The following is a 21,835-nucleotide window of genomic DNA, read 5'->3' on the forward strand; positions in this document are numbered from 1 at the left end:
GTAACAGTGTCCAAGCAACAAAAACAGCAAAGTTACCCTCCGAGGCTTCCAGTGAAAGACGCCTTTGATTCTGGTCACAAGAAAGCTAAATCACACAGTGCTGAGATATTTCAGGCACATCTGCAAAGTTTTTATCATCAGATAAGTGAGGTTTTGCTCAAAGCTCAAAGACATAGTCTCTTTCATGAAGACAAAAACCCAGTGACACTAACTGCATGTTCACTTGGAACTTTGGCTTCTCAGTTATTTGTGGGTGATTAACTATCATGAATAAATATTAAATATTGTTTGTTTTTGCAAGGAGTGACTGGATAGAATGCAGATCCCACAAGTGTGATATCGCTGAATTGGCCAAGGACGTGGAAGATTGATCAAACATATCAGACCGTTTCAGCCAGTTTCTCTGGATTTGGCAAAGAAAAGGAAAGGGAAATGTCCGGATCTGTCCGGGAGATGTTTGGTCACACAGTACAGTTTGGTGTCAACATTTGAGCCCCAGTTACACAACAACACCAGTAAAACCTGAAAACGTACCATCTTTCCATTTTCCCTCCATCTCTTTGGGCATACACAGAACAACTATTTATTTCAAACAGCTGTGGTGCACACCGGTTTTCCACAAAGACGGCGTTGATGCATCGTCAAAAGTTGCGTTTTCAGCACTGTAGTGGTGTAAACGGACACCAAAACCAAATTAAAGTTTTCCATTGTCACTTGAAAATGTCATAAATGGGGCTTCATATGGTTTATGTCTACAATCTAGTGGTTTAAGAGCCAAACGCTGTCAGTAGAAACTCAGATATCTGTGACCTTGAACTTCAGGAACCTCCGAAGAGGTTCGTTCAACGCTGTGAGCCACACAGTTCAAACGTCTGTCAGATGTGAGCTGACGTTTTAGAGGGAAACATTCAAAACCACCTCAGAGTCTTTGAAAGTAGTTCAGAATGATGAAGCTGGAAGAAGAAAGAAAGAAAGAAAGAAAGAAAGAAAGAAAGAAAGAAAGAAAGAAAGGCCTTTGTTCTTCTGAAGCTCTTCTCAGTGTTTCGGGGTCGGGGGTGAGATGAGGACTTTTGGGAAGCATCTTCCATTCACGAGGTTTCCAGTGGACACAATGCACAATGTGACTAATTACACACACTCATGGACACAGTGCCTCCACAGGACCTCGGCCGCCAGTCGCTGGATGTGTGTTTGTTCTCAGTCTTTTGCCAGGTTCTTGCTGAAATCAGCTTTCAGGTCTTTGATGCCACAAACAGATTGAGACAATTAAAACTTCATCCGTGCTGACGTTGTTTGATATCATCTCCGAGGATGATTGGAAGGCATTCAATCAGCCAGATCTCATCTCTGTCATCCTCCCTCTGCATGACTCCAGCTGCCTTTGCCTCTGATCTCCGTCTCTTCGGTGACCTGTTCAGACCTGTCTCCGTGACTTCCAGTCCTCCTGCCTGCTGGCGTGAAAACAACTGGGCCCAGTTAGCCTGCTGCACCCTGTGTTTGTGTGAAAACTGCCTCTAGTAGGATTTATTTTGATTGCTAAAAATGGATTTAAAGCTTGTGTGGGTGACTTTTGTGCAATCTGACTTTCTGGGTGGGACAGAAGCTGTGTGCACAGTGTGCAGGTGTTGTGGTGCACAGAGGCGGTTTCAGAGGAAAGCCTCCTTCTGCTGGGAGGTCTCGGCTTAAACCTCCATGTCGCCAAGCATCTGCTCCCAGTTCAGCTTCACTGAGCAGCATCCTGAATTCCTAAACCTCAGCTTCAAATGAACAGTGTGCTCCCTTTAGGTTCAAGTCCCATTCATGTAGCGGCTTGTAGCTCCCAGGGCCGAAATGAGGGAAAAGTTTCACTGTTGACTTGCTGCACTTAGAATACAGAAAAACAACATTCATTTTTACATGGAACTGTTAAATAAAAGAAATAAATACGGGTAGAGAGAGACAGTGAAGGCTCCAGTTGTATAAAAGTTATTTAGATTGTCTTTACTACTGCGTTGGTGGGTTAGGTTCAACTACAAGTTAATAGTAATGATGATAAAAACTTAAAGGGATACTTCAACATTTTGGCAAATTGGCCCATTTAGTGCAATTCCTTAGTCATTTCAAACAGCATACTTACTTTTTTTGTGAGGGCGAGCTGTTGTTTATCCAGAGGTGAGTCGGGGACGGTTTTCAGGACGGACACAATGGAAGTGGATGGTATTTTTGGTTCCCCTTGTCAAACTAATCAAATACAAAATCCAACAACCCCAAAACACTTTGGTGGACAGGTTATAATCTGCACATTCACTACGCTGTGAAATATTAAAGCTTGTGTCTGGAGTTTTGAAAGAGAGAGTTTTTTTTTTAATCCAATGTCTGGAGGTTTCCCCTCCCTCTGCTCTCATGAGCGACCAAGCCACTCCCCTTTAATTGTGCACGCTATTATCCGTCAGGTGAAAATGAGAGCCTCTGAGTCCTACAGCATCCTCCATGTTTAGCTGTTTATGGTGGATGTTCAGCAGACAATGGATATATCCGAGGTAAGCGCGGCGGCTGCTGCAGAGCTAACTCTCCTCTGCCTGGGCGAGCGGCCGTGCTCTGTGGCTGCTCCACACTTTGACTGACACGAGAATGCGGAAGCTCGAACTCTATTGGCTGACGCTGACCGGCGCTTTTTCGGATAACATGGGGGTCTATGAGACGAAGGCGGGGCTCATAAATAAATTTTATATTGCTTTATGCTAATATTATATTGTAGTATCGAACCAGACTGACACATTTAAGCTCTGTTGAAAAATTATACATACGTTGGAAACGAACGGAAACTCCGGACACGAGCTTTAATGCAAAATTACAAGATCGAGTTGTTTATGTGAAGATTGCTAAGACGCAACTACTTACTAAACATGGCATCTGGGCGTAGTGATCTCAAAAGAAAAAGTAGTTCCCAGTATTTGCTTCAGTGTCGTAACGCTACAATATTATGGTGTTCCACAGCGTAGTGAATGTGCGGATTATAACGTGTCCACCAAAGTGTTTTGGGGCTGTTGGATTGTGTACTGGACGAGTTTGACGAGGGGAAGCAAAAATACCATCCACTTCCATTGTGTCCGTCCCGAAAACCTTCCCCGACTCACCTCTGGATAAACAACAGCTCGCCCTCACAAAAAAAGTAAGTATGCTGTTCGAAATGACTAAGGAGTTGCACTAAATGGGCCAATTTGCCAAAATGTTGAAGTATCCCTTTAAAGGTGCATTAAGGAGTTTTACAACCTTAAAAATACTTATTTTCCACCATAAATATGTTACACATTTTTAATGATGTGTACAATGTGCCCTGACATATTCATTACAAGTACCTCTAACAGCGCTACATTGTCACTTGAAAGTCACAGTGCCGGTCCGGCACCAGCATTTTTTTGGGGAGAATTTGAAAGGAATGACGTAATGCACGCTCCGGCTTGTTCAGTTTCGCTTTGTCCGCCATTACTCCGCCAGATGCTTCGTGAGCAACAACTGAGCAGGAGCTTCCAGAAAGTAAGAACAGACTGGCTTCCAGCACTGCCACAGCTCCACACAGACTCCACCAGGGAGAAGAAACTTAAATCTTACTTGAGCGCTTCTAAACCAGCGAAGACGGAGTCCCCCTCTTCCGTGCACGCGAGCCGCAGGGACGAGTTTTTCACTAAGCTGCATTACGCCCAAGGCCTGCAGGGGGCGCTGTTTCGCATAAAACGTGCAAACTCCTTAAGGCACCTTTAAAGGACAGATGGATCAATGTATGGATCAATGAATGATGGATGAATGGATGGATGAATGGATGGATGGATGGATGGGTGGACAGAAACACTCACAGCCATGTTAAAGCTGCATTTCACTACAATGCAACAAAAATGCGACGCTTGGTTGGCTTTTTGCTCGTTCCCTGCAAATGTTGTCAAGATGTCAGTCAAACCTTCACTGTAATCTGGGTCAAACGGAACCCGTTGGACTTTCGGATGTCTTGCGGTGGACACCTGAAAACAACAGTCTCCCGACCTCCATGTGAGACAACTGATCAGTCTCCTCTGGCCAGTCCAGCATCATTTAGTCACCAGACTTCAACCAAGCTAGAGATCATTAAAGAAAAGTGGAAAATTCTGGACGAGGACCTCGACTTGAATAAGGACCAGAATGAAACACAGAACAAAAATTTCTCAGAGATGGGTTTGAGACAATTTCAAGACAACTTCAAGAGAAAATCTGTGTGAATCAATCACAGACGTCGAAGCCCTTACCAATGAATTTTGGGTATTTGTAAGGATACACCAATAGCAGGACCAGTGCATACAGTACTCATACTCATACTGTTTAACAAGCACATGCACTCATCTGATTAAAAAGTTGTAGCGATGCATCCCTTGCATTTTGTAAATGCCATAAAGTCTGTTTGCGGCTCAGTCTAATCAGTTCTTAAGGTTGTTAATGAAACTTAAAACAACTCGCTATCAGAAGCGGACGGAAGGAAGGGGAAAGTGCGGCCGGCCTTTGAACTCTTGCAGCGCTGCCCCGCCAGGCGCAGACCTGACGACCCAGCTGTGAATGAGTCACTGATAGCAAAGCATGAATGAGACAGCTGATGCTAATCACCCACTGTCAGCGCTGTAAATTCTTATCAGCCGAGTCGAACGGGTCAGTGTCGACATTCAGATGAGCGGTGAGACATCTGAAGAGTCTCCTCCAGGGGGAGGGCGTCTGATGTGACGGATAGCCACTTCACCGTGGCGATAGGGGCCTGATCTGCAAACAACAACAGCAGCAGCAGCCCTCGCACGTCTGAGATCCAACAGTCACAACAACTGCCGTCTGAGCTATCCTACCATCGACCGCGTCTGCAGGGTCCGACTGTGAAAGCCGACCGGGCCGGAGGAGGACTCAGAGCTTCACACGCACCGATTCACGTTCCCCTCCGCCGGCTGTGCTTTAAGACCGCGGCTCCTCCACCGGTGGGCGTGTGCGCCGGCGTGACACCCGATCGGCTATTCATTTAACAGGAAGCACAGTTAATATAGTTTCAAGACACATTCCGTCACAGCGAGTCTGGACCGGGAGTGTGAAAATAAAGAAGCGCTAACACCCACACAGCCTCCGAGACAAATAAAGGCAGCAGACTTTGAGTGCAGCGCTGCGCCTCGGAGACGTGAATCTACATTCTGAGTAACCACCAAGCTCAATAAATCTCCCAAGCCGTAGATACCGTCGCTTTACACGCTGATTCTCCGCTCCTGGTGTGTCACTTCATCATTTCTACGGCTACAGTCTTCAGGCTCACAGCTTCCTTCAACGTAAATAGATTATTGTTTCAAAATAAAACGGCATGACTGTGCTGAGAAAAGAAGAATGCGTCATGGAGCGTGATAGGATGGCTCACCTGACTTAAAATACATAGATGCCATTCAGCTGCCGCCGCATGTGAAACTCTGAACTCAGTGGGTGTGTGGTGGTTGATTCAGAGGCTGTCCGGCTCAGACTGCAGAGAAACCCAAATCTACAAACAACTAATAACACTTTGAATCATTAGCATTCAACATTGTGCCTCAGAAACAGCCATGAGACTTTTTAAGCGCTAACCTTCAGCGACCTGCAGACACAGAGTACTGATTCCAGTATGTATTAAAAAGAATAATTCATGGTCCATATGGAAGGGATGTGTGAAAGCCAAACGCTGAAAGGAGCCACCTCCGCTTTGACGCTTCACACACCTCCGACAGCACTGAAGGCTCCAAGATACGAGTGTGTGTACAGTACGCATAGACGATACACACTGCGCTGTGTACTGCCACTGCAGACTGAGGGGCCGAGCTGTGAATGAGTGAATTAGTCAGACTTTAACCATGTTTAGCATGTAGCATCTCTGACGTGTGAGGAATGAAACTATTTAGCATGTAGCATGTAGCATGTAGCATGTAGCATGTAGCATGGCTTGCAGTGAAATCCTCCTGGATCCTCTGAGCGGCATCGTTCTAACTCCGCTGATCTGAGTCTCTCTGCAGATGAATTTGCTGCTTCCCTATTCTGCATCCTTGTGGTCTGAAGTAATTAAATGCTAAATGCTAAATGCTGAGGCTGAACTTTACCCCAGACAGTGTCTCAGGTTATATTAACACTCCTCACTGCCCGGCAGTCTGACCGTCTGGAGTTTAAGCACCGTCCTTAATGTAGCATGTTACTTATGTTTCAGGATTTATGATCAGAAAACAGTGAGATCTTCGGTGGAGTCTGCAGCCGTTTGTGTCCAAGGATAACTGCGTGAAGGCCTGTGGCTGCTGCGAAAGCACTTTTAACGCGTCCTCTTTTATTGGCGCTGCACTTTCTCCTGCATGTGCAGGAATTATAGAAGGAAAACAGGAGTGACCTCAGCCCGTCGCAGGAAGGCGGAGGAGGAAGCGGCGGACGGCCGTTAACCGAGCGCCCGATGGCTCCTGAAGGGGCCGTAATTGAAATGTGAGCTTTCTTTGTGCTCTGGTTACTGGAGGATGGAAATCATGCTACTGTGACCGACTTCCACCTGGCAGCCAGGCCAATAAGAAACTAATAAAAAAAAAAAAAAACTCCGTAAGTAACGCTTTGTGTCTGACAGGAAGGAAATCTTCAACAAAACCAATAATGAATCAACACTTCCCTAAATGACAGAACAAGCTGTCTGAGTGTTAAAAACGCCGGACGGCTGGTGACAGCAGACTGATATCAGAAAACAGAGTTAAACATTAACTAGAACTATCCATGCACGTCACGGTCTGGGATGCATCAAAGTTAAGGAAGCGGCCGGCACGGTGCATGAGGCACAAAGAGCTGGGCAGCTGTGGTTCAGATGCAGGGTTGTCGGTTTGATTTCCCATGCAGCTTGTATAGGAGAGGCAATTCTGGCCCTTGTCTTCTTTCTCTGTCTAAAAATCCTGCCAGTGTCTGTCCAACTCCTCAGACACGGCGACATTAACCTCACCTGTACACACTACCGTCGTCGGAGTGACTCCGGACCCCGTCGCCGTGTAAACAGACCCCAAAACACAACAACACTCTAGCGTTTTCACCTGGAAATGTGTCTTTATACAGCAGACGCTGACGTAAACTGACGAAAGCTGAACTTTATTTTTCATTTTTTCTTCACAACGTCTTTCTGAACACCATGGTGGACTGATGACTGTGGGTAAAGCCGAGCCTGCGGACCTGTCAGAGAAATGAACACAGACAGCTGGCAAGAGGCAGTTCAGAGCTGCAGAAGTGCCACAGCGGGCGGCTCCACTCTGCCCCTCTGCTCCTGAAAGCTATCCGCCCACCTCCTTTAATCCTCTCACTCCTCCCCGCCTTCACCTCCACCCTCCTCCTCCTCCTCCTCCCAGACCCGGGGGATGAGGAAGATAAGCCGAAGGAGCCACTCCAGAGCGAGGAAGTGGCTGAGGCGAAGTCGGTGGAAACACGGCACCTTTAAACTGCTTCCAGCTGGAACCCAAAACACTGACGAACACATGAAAGATCCGACTCTAACCTGAAGGAAGGCCTGGTCCAGACGGTGCGTTCTGTCTCTTCTGACCAAACGACACACAGCAAACAGCTGATGGCTGTAATTCAGTGATCAGGAGGTTAAAGAACAAGCTACACCACAATGTTTTCAAGCGAAAACGCAAAGTCATCATTGAGTTTTGGGGATCTGTTCACACGGCAACGGTGCTCGGAGCAACTGAAAATGTAACTTTATGAAAATGACTTCCAAGGTGGAACTTTGAAGAAATGTTTCAACTCTGCCTCTCATAGAAACCTGGAAAAAATATTAATATTTAGTGCGCTGTTGTCTGCTGCATGTGTGTGTGGTTTCACTATAAAAACAGAGAACAGCACCCACTACTGGCCTGGCATCGTAACTACAGTTTCCAGTGCTTCTGTGTAAACATTGTTTTCAAAACGTTGTTGTGTAAATGTGAATGAAAATGCAGAAATAAAGCATTGAATGTTAACATGTAAAGGGCGCCTTTATTAATATGCTTCTTTCTAATTTCTTTTTAGTAGTTTTAGCTAATTTAGATATTTTACTAGCTATTTAACCCCCACCCCCCACAAAAAAACTTAGATGGATCTTTTAGATTGGTTTTCTTCTGTTAATTTAGCTATTAGCTTTTGCTGCTGTTATCATTAGCAGTTTTAGTGACTTTTACTGGAAGATAAGTATAACTAGGAACAATGGTCTGCAGGTAATAGAGTGTATTTTTCTGAAAGCTTCATGGAGCCACGACAGAGAGGCTGAAGAGTCCAAACACACCTATAGAACGTCTTTCTCATGCGCTTTAATGTCCACAAATCCCACAGAAACAGCCTTCAAACTTGAGAAAAGCCTCGGCCTGCCTGCACGTCCACAGCCTGCTGGAGGATCAGCAGGCGGCGGCTCGAGTCCGGACGCCCAGAAGATTCCCTGGAAGGGAAGGAAGGCCGAACCTTCCTGTGACGGCCCGCCGGGCGGATGGTTATCGGCTTCAATTCAAAGCAAACAAAGAAGGAAAAGATAAAAACAACAGAGTCCGGCCTGCTGTTTGGATAAGCAGCCAAGTCAAACTGCTGGGTGGTGGGAGAGCGGCGAGCGGCGAGCGGCTTCCTGCGGCCAGAGGTGCTCCGGAGAAGTCAGAATAACAGCCCGGGTGTGTGTGTGTGAGTGTGTGTACTGAATGGAGAACAACCTAGGGGTATGTGGGTGGAAGTGTTTCTGTCTTGGTGTGTGCGTGTGTGTGTGTGTGTCTATTTGTGACACATAATGCTGCAGGACCACACAGTCCTTCTGGTATGTGGGATTTCCAGGTTGAAAATAGGCCCCACCGTGGGAGGAGGGCAGGAACAAACACCACCGAGGGGGGGGGGGGGTCTGAAGAGGGCCACACAAAACAGGACTCCTCCGTCAGTGAGGCACTCCGTCCTCTTCTCCACCTGTGGACGAGGCGTTCAGCCCAGGTCTGTTCAGTAACGGCCACTGACAGAACGGGCTGGGGGGTAAAACACACCTCCTCCCTACGGTGGCGTAGCACGAGAGCAATTAGCCGAGCCGCTCAGCGCTAACTGGCGCCGTGCAGCCAAACACGCTTCAAAACCGCCGAAAGCACGGCAGGCAGTCACAGGCAGGACCTCAGCAGAAACACGAACAGCCGCGGCACCGACCCGCCAGCGCCGGCCGCCGTAGCTCCCCCGACTATAAAAGGGCAGTATTTCCCCCGTTTGAGGGTTTCACTGCGATAAAGACTGGAGACACACATCGTATGGAGGAGATCTGCCGGAGTCCACACAGGACGGCACAGCTGTCATTACTGCCTTCCATCATGATCCGACCTGGTGGAACGCCTCCACTGTTCAAGTATCAGGGCTCTGACTGCAGCTCGTTTGAGAGAAACTGCTTTTCTTCTGTAGTTAAACCAGAATAAAGCTGTTCGTGGTTCATGGGACTCTTTACTCTCATGCATTACTCTGTATTCTCTCTGTTCTTCGGACTGGTTTTGTTCATGTTATTAGTAATAATTAGTGCAATCAGTATTAGTACTAAAAACTGTTGTTTTTATTTTTGTATTTGCAGTCAACAATGATTTTCATGAATAGAAGGAAAGTAGAAAAGGAGAATCATAAAGAAAAAATGGGCAAAAGAGGGAAAAAAGGAATTGGAAAATGGAAAAAATAAAAAATTGATAGCTAAAACTGCTTTGACCACTAGAAAACAGAACAGTTACAAATAGCTAGAGGTTAAAATAGACAAAATGCTGAAGCAGAGAAAAATCCATGGGAAAAAAAACCTTTAGAACTGGCTACAAGAGTTGAAAATATAATAGAATATGAACTATATCTGAACTGTACCTGTGACACTTCATTAAAACAGCCTTAGTTTTATGTGTAAGGCCATTTTTTGATGTTTCTCCTTTATCTCAGATAATTAGCAGGTTTTTCAGCTCTGATCAAATGTGATTTGGTGTCAAATGATGAAAATGGCTCTTTCTGGTGGAAACGGCTGCAGACCTCTGAAGGTTCATCGTCGCTCTCGTAGCTCATTTTCACTCAGTTCTACTAAAAAATGGCTGAAATGTTATTTAAATTTGCCCATCTGATGGCATAAAGAACTCTTGAGGAAAAAAAATCAGACATTGTAACAGAAAACATTTCATGTTGTTTCTAGATGCTACTATAGACTCATGACACCACCTTGTGGCATGAAGTGGTATTACAGCAGTGTGCAGGCTGAGGCTAGCTGTTCGTGTTCATGATGACTTTAACATGTGTTATGTGGTCATAAATGTGGTATGATAAACAAACATTCTGCTATATGACGGTGAAGTCTATCTACACACGCAAAACAAAAGACTGACTGCAGTGTGAAAAAATGATGCTTCAGTGCATTGACTTACATTTATGCGCAATAAGTTCACCAAAAATTGTGCAAATCAACTGTTTTTAAGAGGTGTTATTGGAAAACAGATCTCAATATGCTCAGTTTGTTCGGCTGGTATTGTTGCTGCCATACCTGGAATAACGAAGTGAAGCATGAGCAGCTCAAACTGGAGCTTTCAGGCTTCACTCAGACACACTAACATGAAGGCGCAGGGCTCTGAAACCTGTTGCTGCACTTCAGTCAGCGTTTTGTAAAGGTTATATTGGTGAAATTCTGATTGTAGTGTCAATAAATGTGAGTCATATCATGCAGTCATGTTCGGTCCGTCCACACACACACACACAGCGCCGCTCAGCGTGTTCAGGGTTTCAGTTTATGTGAGTAGGAGTTCCATCAAGTTTCCTTTCTTATTTTAAGGTAGTTCTGCTACTTTTTATTTTATCTGAGCAGCTTGTTCACTTTCAGAGGACCAGGTCTGCTACATGACTTTAATAAACTCAGCCTTCGACCCTGTTTCTGGTGTTTTTCACTGCAACTGGAACGATTTCATTTCATGTGACTGCAGTTCTGTGAAATGGGGGGTGAAACATAGGGCCCGTGGGTCAAAACTTTCTAAAGAAATTCCTTCAGAGAGCAACACAGCCCCGAGAGCCGAGCGGAGGTATCCGAGATGCTGCCGTGAAGCCTGAAGCCAGGCTGTCTGACCCCCCGGCGTCTTCACTGCTGATCAGCTCATAACTCTCTGTTTACTCCTCAGACTGGTGTGAAGTGAAGCGAATGAGAGCAGATCGGTCATGTTCCACCGTGCCGTCCTCCTCGGCTCCATGAGTCCACCTCAACTGGTCATCTCTGCAGCTGCAGCCACAGCTCCACATGATAAAGTCATTTTAACCCGACAGACTCATTAAAAAGTGGAATGCATTAAAGCTTTCAGGTAAAATTCCATTATATTGGTATCAGCAGTGTGCTCGGTCAGATTTAGTGAACTGGACATATTTGTGTCCTCATCCCAGGATTCACAAAACTGAAATCTGCTGGTTTATAACTTCAGAATGGTCACATGCTTTGAAGCACAATTCAACTCAGGCAGCTTTTCATTTCTGGATATTTGACCATCTTTAACAATCCGTTCCTGCACGTTATCCTGATACCGAACTGTTTTCCTGCTGTGTGTCAGTGACAAGCTTCACTCTGCTGTTCTGAGCTAATGGAGAGATCACGGAGAGGTAAAGACGGCTGTGAGTGTGTGAGTGTGTGTGTGTGTGTCCGCCCCCAGCAGCATAGCGGAGCGCTGGAGCCGCCGCTGGATGAGTCACCTGTTGCGCACAGCTCCGTTCATCTGTCCGGACAGACGCGCGTAAAAACGCAGAACGTGTCCGAGTCGAGACGGAGCGCAGAGGGGCCGAGGCCGAGAGAACACGGCCGGGGGGTCTGCTGGGTGTTCAGGACATGCGGGTGTGCGTGTGTGAGAGTGTGTGTGTAAACTCACCGGCGGTCCCGGACTCCAGCAGCGAGCAGAGGAAGAGGACGGTTAAAGCTCCGGAGAAAGAGACGCAGCGGCGCGGAGCCTCCATGTTCCCGCTTCTCATTCACATCCAGGAGGAACCGAGAGAGGCACGAGCTGAGGTCCAGAGAGAAACAGAGAGAGAGAGAGAGAGAGAGAGAGAGCTCCACTGCTCAGCAGCTGGAGAGACATCCACGCACTCTCTGACACACACTCTACAACTGTACTACGAACACACTGCGCTCCGCCAGGAAACCGGAGGAGGGAGGTCTCTCTCTCTCTCTCTCTCTCTCTCTCTCTCTCTCTCTCTCTCTCTCTCTCTCTCTCTCTCTCTCTCTCTCTCTCTCTCTCTCTCTCTCTCTCTCTCGCTCTCTCTCTGAACAGTGAACATGTCTTTCCTCGTTTCCAAAAGGTTTCCAGCTCTCGTGAACGTCAGACTCTTCTGATTCTAGAAAGTGAAGAAACTTCAGTTTTACTGCCTGTTTAAGAAAAACTGAGAAAACTTGTTCAGCTTGTTGGATGTTTTCTAAACTCCATGAATTTCCACCCAGTCTGTGTTGTGTGGTCAGGAGGGAGAGCGGTCTGACCCAACAGGTGAGTGGGTGAACCCGGACAGGTGAGTGGGTGAACCCGGACAGGTGAGTGGGTGAACCCGGACAGTTTCCTGTGAAGCCGCAGAGCAGCCAGGATCGACGTTTACTGCCAGTGGTGATGAGAAATGCCTGAAGCAGCAGAGGCAGGTTCCTGTGTCACCTGGTGAGCGCATGCTATCAGGGAGGATTATGGGAAGACGGCCAGCTGGTGGAGGCAGAGCAGAAACATTCTCCGACGGGCTGAACAGTTCTGCTCTCCAGGACTGGTCCGTATGTCGCTCTGTTTATTTTACCGCCCGTCTTTTGCCTTCCTTGATGTGTCACTAAGATGCAACCATAAAGCATGATGATACCTCCACCATGCCTGAGATGGCGCACAGTTTGGGGTCTGCTGCTGCATGTAGTCTCAGAGTCGTAGTGTCAAACAGAAAAAAGAAGTGGAAATTAGACATGAGCAGGAGATGTGGAGCAGTGTTCGATTCCTCACTCAGGACTCAGTCCTGTCGGTAACGTTGACTCGGTTCCAGCCAGCAGGGAGCTTATCTGGCTCTGCAGCGGCTCACGTAGCACGCTGTGGCAGGTCTGAACACGCCGCTCTGTACGTTCACTGGAAGTGAGCCACGGGCCTCCTGACGTCTGCCAGCAGCCCCCCCCCCCCCCACCCCAGCCCCTCCAAGCCCCCCGGGAGCTCGGAGGCCCTCACAGTCTCTCGTAGTGAAACATGGTTTATATCCCGGGACTACAAATGTAACCTGTTTGGCTCCGAGACAAAAAAAAATAAATTCATTCTAATAAGTTCAGACTTCAAAGGAAATCTCGGGCATGCAATCTGTTTCTAGTTTTAGCATTAAAATATTATCCATCAAGTCCATCCTGAGGTCCTTACAGTCTATTATAACTTTGTTTTTAGGATAATTTCTTCTGCATTAATCTAAACACACATTACCCCAAATCCTAAAAACTCAACCAATGCAGTTAAAGTGGGCATCAAGCATCTGGGGCGTCACTAGCTTCATTACATCAAAGAAGACCAGATGGTATTTTCACCCATTTTCATTTCATTCGTCTTTATTATGCTGAAGTTAGAGGATTACATCATGTTAAAATTACTAAATGTGGACTCACAGGTGAAGCAGTCCCAACATGTAGCAGCAGGCTCACAGCATGATGATGCTTCCACCGTGCTTCACAGCAAGAACAACGCCTCCGCTCCCAGTCCTGCAGTCATCATGCCAAACGCTGCTCTATTTGACCTTTCCTTTCATTCTGTCAAGCCACTTCTGAGGAATAGACTCATGTTTTCTGTTTGTTTGTTTTTTGCATGTCTCCGTTCCCAGCTGTAGTTCAGCTTCGTAGCTTTAACATTTCAGATTATACATGAATAATCAGGGTTTGTCGGTTCACAGGCTTCATTTTGTGATCCTCATTTCCTCAGAATTTCTCATGATATCAACAAGGACCTCTGTTTTCTTGGTAAACTTAAAAATAAACCCCCCACTTAAATTAAATTATGTCAATTTCCCAGTCACAGAATATGAAGCTGTGCTGCTAATTTCATCCCTGACTGCTGCTGGTTAACACTTGATGTATGATGTGATTAAACATCATTTTTCAACGAAAGTGTAAATAAACCTTTCACATTTCCAATGTTGTGGGAGACATTATGTTAAAATGGACATGACGGGGGAAAAAAAAACAGTTTTTGAGGGATCACACATGTACAATCTGGTATTTGGCCTCTTGACTTTGAAAATATGAGACAAAACCAGTCTCTCAACTTGATTCGTCCCGTTCCCAGTGATCTCCGCCCTCACTCGCTTCTCCATTCAGGGCGTTTTGAGGTTCTGTGTGTTTCTTGCTACAGTCTTCCCAGATGAGCCATAACCTCCGGGTTACCTTTCAGTCTTGATGCAGAACTCAACCCAGTAAACAAGGATCCGTTTGACTCATTTCAAAGAAGTAGATTTGGGTATCTGCACAGTGTCCCGAGGGGACACCGGGATGAATGTGCTCTCTGTTTTTAATGCACGTCGAAAGAAGGAAAACATTCAAAATTTATAATTCTGGTTGTTGGTGGACGTCAAAATCCTGACCTGATCAGCTTCCCTGATGGCAGATGGTCCTTTAGGTTCACGCAGGACCAACGGCAGGCCTGCTGAGGTCGAGCTGTGGGCTGCAGGTCAAACTGTCCCCACTTTCTTTTCTCTTCACTGAGGTTCCACACATGGCCTCTGCAGGACAAGTGTGCTCCTCAGCTGGTTTTCAGACTCTGTGGGAACATCTAATTGTCACAAACCACATAAAAAAGGCCAAAATGTAACAAAAGGCTGTTGTGATCGTCAGGACTTCTGACCATTAACCATTTATGAAAAAACAAGTGAGTATGGTCACACCCAGAGAAAAACGCAGATCAACCAAATATCTCCTCTGTGAGTCGTGTCTGTAAAACACCAACATGAGAATTTCATCAGGCTTTGTTTCCCTTTTCTCTCTTATGACACTTTTGTATTTTTCCACCAGGCTCAGCTCACACACGACAATGTTTTCAAGTGAAAACAGAAAACCTGTGTTACATTTTTGGTGTCTGTTTAAACGACAATGAAAAGCTAACTTTTTAAGAAGGACGCTCAAGGTGGAACATTTCGTCAATGCTAGCTCCATGTTAGCAGGGGAAGTGCCAGTGTGAAACTTGTGACAGTATCTGCAGGAAATCTGAAATGATCTCTGGTAAACGTGGTTGACTCCTTTACAGGCCTCATGGCAGCAGCCACAAATCTTTCCACCTCTCACCAGGTGAGTGAGGATTATGGATTATGGAGTCAGTCATCCCTCCATCACTCCATCCATCCCTCCATCCATCCATCCCTCCGTCCGGCTGGGTGTTACAGAAAAGCCTGCGGTCTAAAGAATGGGGTTTGTTGGTGTTTGGCTCAGTGTGAGGCTGATGATGCAGAGGCTGCGTCACTCTGTGTAGGTGTGGGTGTGTGTGTGCTTCATTCCTTCTTTATTTTTTCCAACTGTTGACACCAGCAGATCATTTTCTTTCCCTCACCAGAACAGCCTGTCCGTGTTTGTGTGCTTCGAACATCCAGTTGGGCTTACCGGACCAGGGCTGTTTCACAATAACAGAAAGTTGGACGCAGATGGGATTGAGCTGTTGCTGGATTCTTTTAAAAGAATATGCTTTAACTCATGTGGTATCTGTTTTTGTTGCTTCACCCTCCAGAGACTCATAAACAGATACATCATGTTTTGAGGGCCTGTTGGAGAAAACTCCTCCATGCAGCCCTCTGTCGTCCATTTACTTCCCTCCTGAAGGCTGATCCTGCTTTATGCAATATGTGGAGATAGAAAGTAACAGTTGGAATGACTTCACCTCGCTGAATATAGGAGCATTTATTCAATAAAAGGGTTTTAATGAGGCAGATACATTACATTTATATGGGCTTGACTGACTGGAACCTGGAAGGCTTTGTAAGCTGATGTATTTTGTCATGCAGCTATATCATTTTTAGTCATCCTCTACATAATAAATCTGGTTTAAATCATTTTCTAGAAGCACCAACTTCATTAAAAGCACAAAATATGCTTTTGAGAACTTCTTCATAACACTGACTTTTGGAAAAGACACATAAATTCTGTCATTGCAGGTCTTCTAAAGCCAAATATAAGGCAATGATAAACAAGCAGGAGATATTATTTCATTCCATCGAATGAGCATTGGTGTAAAAAAAAAATTTCCAAGATGGTTCAAGCTCCAAAAGACACATCTGGAAGAATCACACGCGAGTTTCAAAGTTATAGTGCAGTAGCAAATCGCCATGGGAGTGGAAGGACGAGCCAGATTCTTCTAAGGGGAATCAGATGGTCTGACAGAGCAGGAGAGAAAACCCCGGCTGAAGCTGCCAGAGACTCGCAGGATCGACTGAGGAAGGGCGGGAAATGAGAGTAACAGCATAGAGGTACGGAATTCTCAGAGTGTAGAAAACAGGCTCAAACGTGTGAAACCCGAGGAGTTCTCAGCGTCCGGACACCCATCAAATTCCAATAAGTCAAGAGGAGCTCCGGCACGTATCAGTGAACGGGCGGTTAATGATTCACCACTCATCTGAAGCCTCACTGGTGATCCAGGACAGTCACTGTCAACCGCTGTCTTGATCACCCCGAGCACCACAGCCTGTGTTACCCCGGACACTGGAAGAACCTCCATCGGTTCGTCCACTGTTTCTGACGCTGACCGCGTACTTGACTAAACCGAGCCGTCTCCATGATGTCGCAGCTGGGAAGTGATCTGCGTGCCAGGAGTTGGTGGCAGAGGAGGAGGAGTCCCCTCCAGTGAACCCGCCCATGTGACCGTCTTCAGACCACAGAGCCATGCCCTCACTGGGCAAATTAAACCTTAACAATCGATTGCTTTCCCAGCAAGGCTAAGATCCCACTGGGAATGGTTACACAATATTTGGCAGCGCAGAAACCAGAAGATATGAGAAGACTTTAGTAGCGATTCATGAGAACCTCACAAGACAGCAGAGGACACTCTTACTGGAAACCCTTAGTGTGAAAAGAAGTGTGACAAAACATTGACCTTGGGGATGAATCATTTCACTTATGGACTTTTGAAAAGTATTTATACAAGAAGGACAACAGATTTAAGAAAAAAACATTCAATGAAAGGTCAGTTTTCACAATAGCATTTCTCAGCGTGACTCTGGAAAGACGATCCTGTTTTCAGAAAGCGAAGGAGTGGAAGGAGAGAGTCAAACCTTGTGTGGATCACGCCCCTCCTGAGTCACCACCACAACTATTCTTCTTCCGTGACCTCCGGGGGTGAAAACATCCACATGAACTTCATCTTCTGACGTTCCAACCGTATGAACAATACCATGGATTCACGCTCTTCCATGGTCGTGTTCATGTGGTTGGAACCCTAACCCTAACCCTAAACCCAACCCCAACTCAAACACCACCCCAACCAGTGGTGGCTGGTGGTGAAATTTGTTGGGGGGGAGGGCTAACAAATGCTTGCATAATACAGATTAAATAGTGAACAGAGCTGCAAAAACAACATCACCTATGATACACAGTTACATCAATTACAGGTACACTATACTTTTTAGTGTGGTCTCTCTCTCTCTCTCTCTCTCTCTCTCTCTCGCTGTCTCTCATGCACACATGTGCGCACGCACACACATATACATTTACGCACTACAAACGTGTTCAAAGCCAACTTCAACGACTGCCCACAGATAGCCTGCTGCAGCAGTTTGGTGACATGCAGCCAAACACGCCTTCACTCAGCAAAAACAAGGCGTCACAGTCCTTTAGCAGGTCGACATGGGCCTACCTTATTTGAAAAGAAGCTCACATCGACGTCTTTCTGAGATGCAAACAGGTTAATCACCATGTCGTTGAAGTCGGGTAACTTTTGGATGAAGTCCCTCTCGGTAGACAGTGCATCAATCAAAGCAAATAGTCCACCTGGTTCATGCTGATGCCGCCATTGCTGAACTTTTTCTCCCTCCTTCCCAACTCTGGCACCAACAGCAGCCCTGCTGCGTTAACTCACTGCTGTTGGTCAAAAGTCAGTGGCCTGTGGGCTGACTGAAGTTAGCCCAAAATGCTCAGTAAACCACGGGGGGCGGGACATGACACCTGTCAATCACTTACAAGAACCAAATGAATGTATCTGCTGGGCTGTAAAAAATCAGCCCATTTAGAGATATTCTGTGTTTTCCTTTTGACTGATTGGTGCTGTTGCTACCTTTGGTTTTATCTAAATTTATAACAATCTGTTGCAAGTTATTTAAAAAATAATTTTCTCATCTTTTTTGTGTTAGCTGTCTTGTTGTGCTGGGAGGGCTCAGCCCTGCTAGCCCATTTATACCAGCCGTCCCTGACCCCAACCCTACCCTAGCCCTACTCTACCCCTACCCTCACCCTTTGCACCACCTTTCCTGTAAGCAGGTAATTCTTTGCTCTTCTCAACATGTTGCCCTAAATACTCTCTGAAGCCACAGCTGTACTCACTTATTAGACAATTACGTAATGGTCTGGATAAACTTCCCCAAAGAGCTTTCATAACAATTATCTTGACTCTTCCAAACATCAGCTCTGAAGCCCTGTTTCAGGCTGTCATGCTTCACTCTGTTTACCTTCTTTCCTCGTGTTGGAGGATTCAGAGCGTCGTTGTCCTGACGTCACGACGAGATGCGTCTTTCCTGCCTTCGACGAGATGGAGTTTGACCGTCAGAGGGATTTCCCAGCGAGAGCAGAAGTTGTGGAAACTGATGCATGTCGTGTATCTGACTGTGTATCTGACTGCTTGGTTTCAGACTCAATTGAAACTGTTTTCACTGTCTGTAACCTTTCATTGAACCCTGATGTCAGAGGAAACACCAACCGCAGACGCAAAGAGATGCTCTGATTCTGCCTGTCAGGGTTTCTCAACACAGTCAAGATGCACGGGGGCGGGGGGGGTTGAACTTTCACTCAAGACAGTTTCAGAGTCAACAAAACCTTAAACTTCTCTTGCTGTGTGTAATGTCCCTAAAGTCAGGAAACTGTCAGAAACACCTTTCACCTCAATCTGCACCCCAACAAGTGAAAAAGGGGGACTCGTCAACTTTCCAACTGCAGTGCACAGCGATAGGGTTGGGGTTAACCCCAAGGCCTGTTCCAAGTGAAAACACAACACTGCTGTAGCATTGTGGGTGTGCACTCAATGTGGGTGTGGGTGTTTACATGAAAGCAAAAGTTTACATAGACATTCCAAGGTTTCCGCTCCGTTTCTGAAATGCTACGACTTCACATGAGGACTGTAGCAGCTAAGTCTGTCTTCTGCACATGCTAAGTAGATGGACAATCAGAACAAAGTTTTCCTCTCCCAGTCCAGATTCTGCTGGACTTGGTAGTTTTAGAGTTGACTGTCACAGTAATACCAGTCCAACTTGGTCGTCTGTCCAAATTAATGATTGTTATTTTATTTTTTATCGTTCATTGCTCTGTCCTCATCTGGCTTCATTATATAAACCAGCTCCTTGGCCATTGTGACGACTGCTTCGTTTTCAGAATTTCGTCCATTTCTCTGGAAAAGACACTGTTTTCAAAACGTTTCTGTATGAATGCAGAACTCTTCTGAAATCAAACTGCAAAAATTACTTTGTTTTGTGAAAGAGGCCAAAAGCAGCAATGCAGAAGAAGCACAGATTATACACTTCAAGGAGACTCTGCTCAAACCCAGAAGGGTTCATGCTGTTTGGGTCTGAGAAGTCTGGATTCATCACTAAAAGATTCACATTATTGCAAAACCAAAGGATTTTAAAGATTACAACATCTTGAGAAGCTTGTCTGGAACCTATTAATTTGAAGCGAAAACAATATCTCATGACAAATTCCATGAGAATCCCAGTCTGAAACATTTCCCCACTCCTCTGAAGTGATTTTACCAGAAACATCCTGAAATCAGACCGCCGCCATTGTGTCACTGTCTCATGTGAGTTGAACAAATCAGCACATAGCTGAGCAACGTAATTAAAAGTTAACTGGGAAAGTTTTCTCTTTTTTGAATGATAAAATGAGATTGCATGAAACTTGAACATTAATTACAAGAATTTGAAGAAAAAGATCATCCTCACTCCGTTTAATGATGCGTGCTGGTGTAAAAATCAGTAAAATGTCAAAGGGCGATGCGTCTTTCAGTTTTGTTGCAACTGAAAATGAAACTCGAGAGTGATTTGATTCTTCATGAAGATTAAAGTTACGAGTCCTTTGAGGTTTTCACACCTCATAATGTCAACCCAAAGCCCAGACTGAAACCGTCGTGGGATGAGTACGGCTCCAGGCCATTGGCTGACATGCTTTTTACAAAATGTGAGATTTCCCCTCCTCTTGTTACAGTTCCAGAATGGTTTTTTGGAAAGTATCAACAGGAAGTCACATTTTGATCACACTCTGTAACACACATATGATCACTATGATGTTTGAACTTTGATTTTGTGTCCTTAGTGACGGAATAAACAATTTTTAAGTAAAAATGCCCTTTTTCACAGTTTTCAGTACAATACGAGGGTGTACCCAAAAAAAACCGGAATTTGATTATAACTTTTTATTTATGACATTTCAAAATAAAACACCACCGTCGCCTTCAAAATAGTCTCCATCCGCATTAATGCAGCGCTCCAGCCGTGTCTCCCACTTCACGAATGCGTCGTCAGACCCGCGCGTAAAAGTGCCGTTTTTTGCCGGCTGCGATTTTTCTGTCACCTCCTCCACATCTGCAAACCGCTGTCCCTTCAGCTCCTTCTTCAACTTGGGGAACAAGAAAAAGTCACTCGAGGCTACATCTGGCGAATAAGGCGGATGGGAGAGGAGATTCGTCTCTTCGCCAGAAACTGCGTGAGGCGCAGCGCCGTGTCCGCTGGCGCTCTGTGGTGGTGGATCAACCGGCTCCACTCCGCCACTACGCTCTGCTTCCTCCTCACATCCTCACGGAGCGTCTGAGGACTTCCATGTAGTCGTCCTGGTTTACAGTCTGACCTGGAGGGACAGACTTGCTGTGGACGATACCCTGGACAGCCAAGAAGAAGCAGGTCAGCATTGTTTTCACTGCTGAGCGGACCTGACGCGCAGACATCTGGCCCTTTTTAAATCACCCGAACCACTTATGGACCTGAGTCTTCCCCAGAGCATCATCCTTGTAGGCTTGCTGCAACAAGCTGAGTGTTTCTGCTGCTGTTTTTTCCCAGCAAAAAGCAGAATTTAATGTTTGCGCGCTGCTCTGGCTTCCCAGTCAATGTCGCCATTTTGGAAAAAAATCGCAGACTGCCGCTGCACTCTGTTACTATAAATAGCGCCTGACAGGCGTCAGTGTCACTCTGGGAGCTCAGATTTCTCACAGATGTGCATGAGGCTTACCTGCAGCACATCTGACGGCCAGAAGTCGGAACTCATTATTATTATTGTTTTCTGACCAAATTCCGTGTTTTTTTGGGTACCCCTCGTAGTTATGTGAATGAAGCAAATGACAGACATTTGCTTTTATTTCTGTAGGTGTTTCACAGGAAGTTGATGCATTCTAATATGCATATATAACTGTAGCTATATAAAATATATAGAATAAAGTAGTGGTTTTACAAAATTTACAGCTGTAAGTCACTTCCAAATTAAACATTAAAGATTTAAGTGAAAAAAAAATACCTAGTGTTTTCCTGTTATTTCAGCTCAAGCAGCCAGCAAAGAAACATGTTCAGAACAGGACCAGAGGACAGCTGACGTTTCGCTGCGTGGCGTTATCGGTGATATTTGATCTTCAGGCAGAAGATTCGTCCGATTCTGACTCGTTGTGGCGACTGAAACTCCACATGCGGCACT

The 21,835-nt window shown here is 45.8% G+C and overlaps 1 protein-coding gene across 1 annotated transcript in view; it reads right to left on the reverse strand.

Annotated features, from left to right (window-relative positions):
- LOC115396420 (TGF-beta receptor type-2-like) overlaps positions 1-12,082 on the reverse strand; it is a 34,676-nt gene extending 22,594 nt beyond the window's left edge. The window contains exon 1 of the mRNA XM_030102298.1: positions 11,859-12,082. Within this exon, the coding sequence (XP_029958158.1) occupies positions 11,859-11,958 (100 nt within the window). The 5' untranslated portion in view covers positions 11,959-12,082. The remainder of the gene's footprint in view (positions 1-11,858) is intronic.
- Positions 12,083-21,835: the final 9,753 nt, after the last annotated feature.

This window comes from Salarias fasciatus, chromosome 11, assembly GCF_902148845.1.
Source record: "Salarias fasciatus chromosome 11, fSalaFa1.1, whole genome shotgun sequence".
Lineage (NCBI taxonomy): Eukaryota > Metazoa > Chordata > Actinopteri > Blenniiformes > Blenniidae > Salarias > Salarias fasciatus.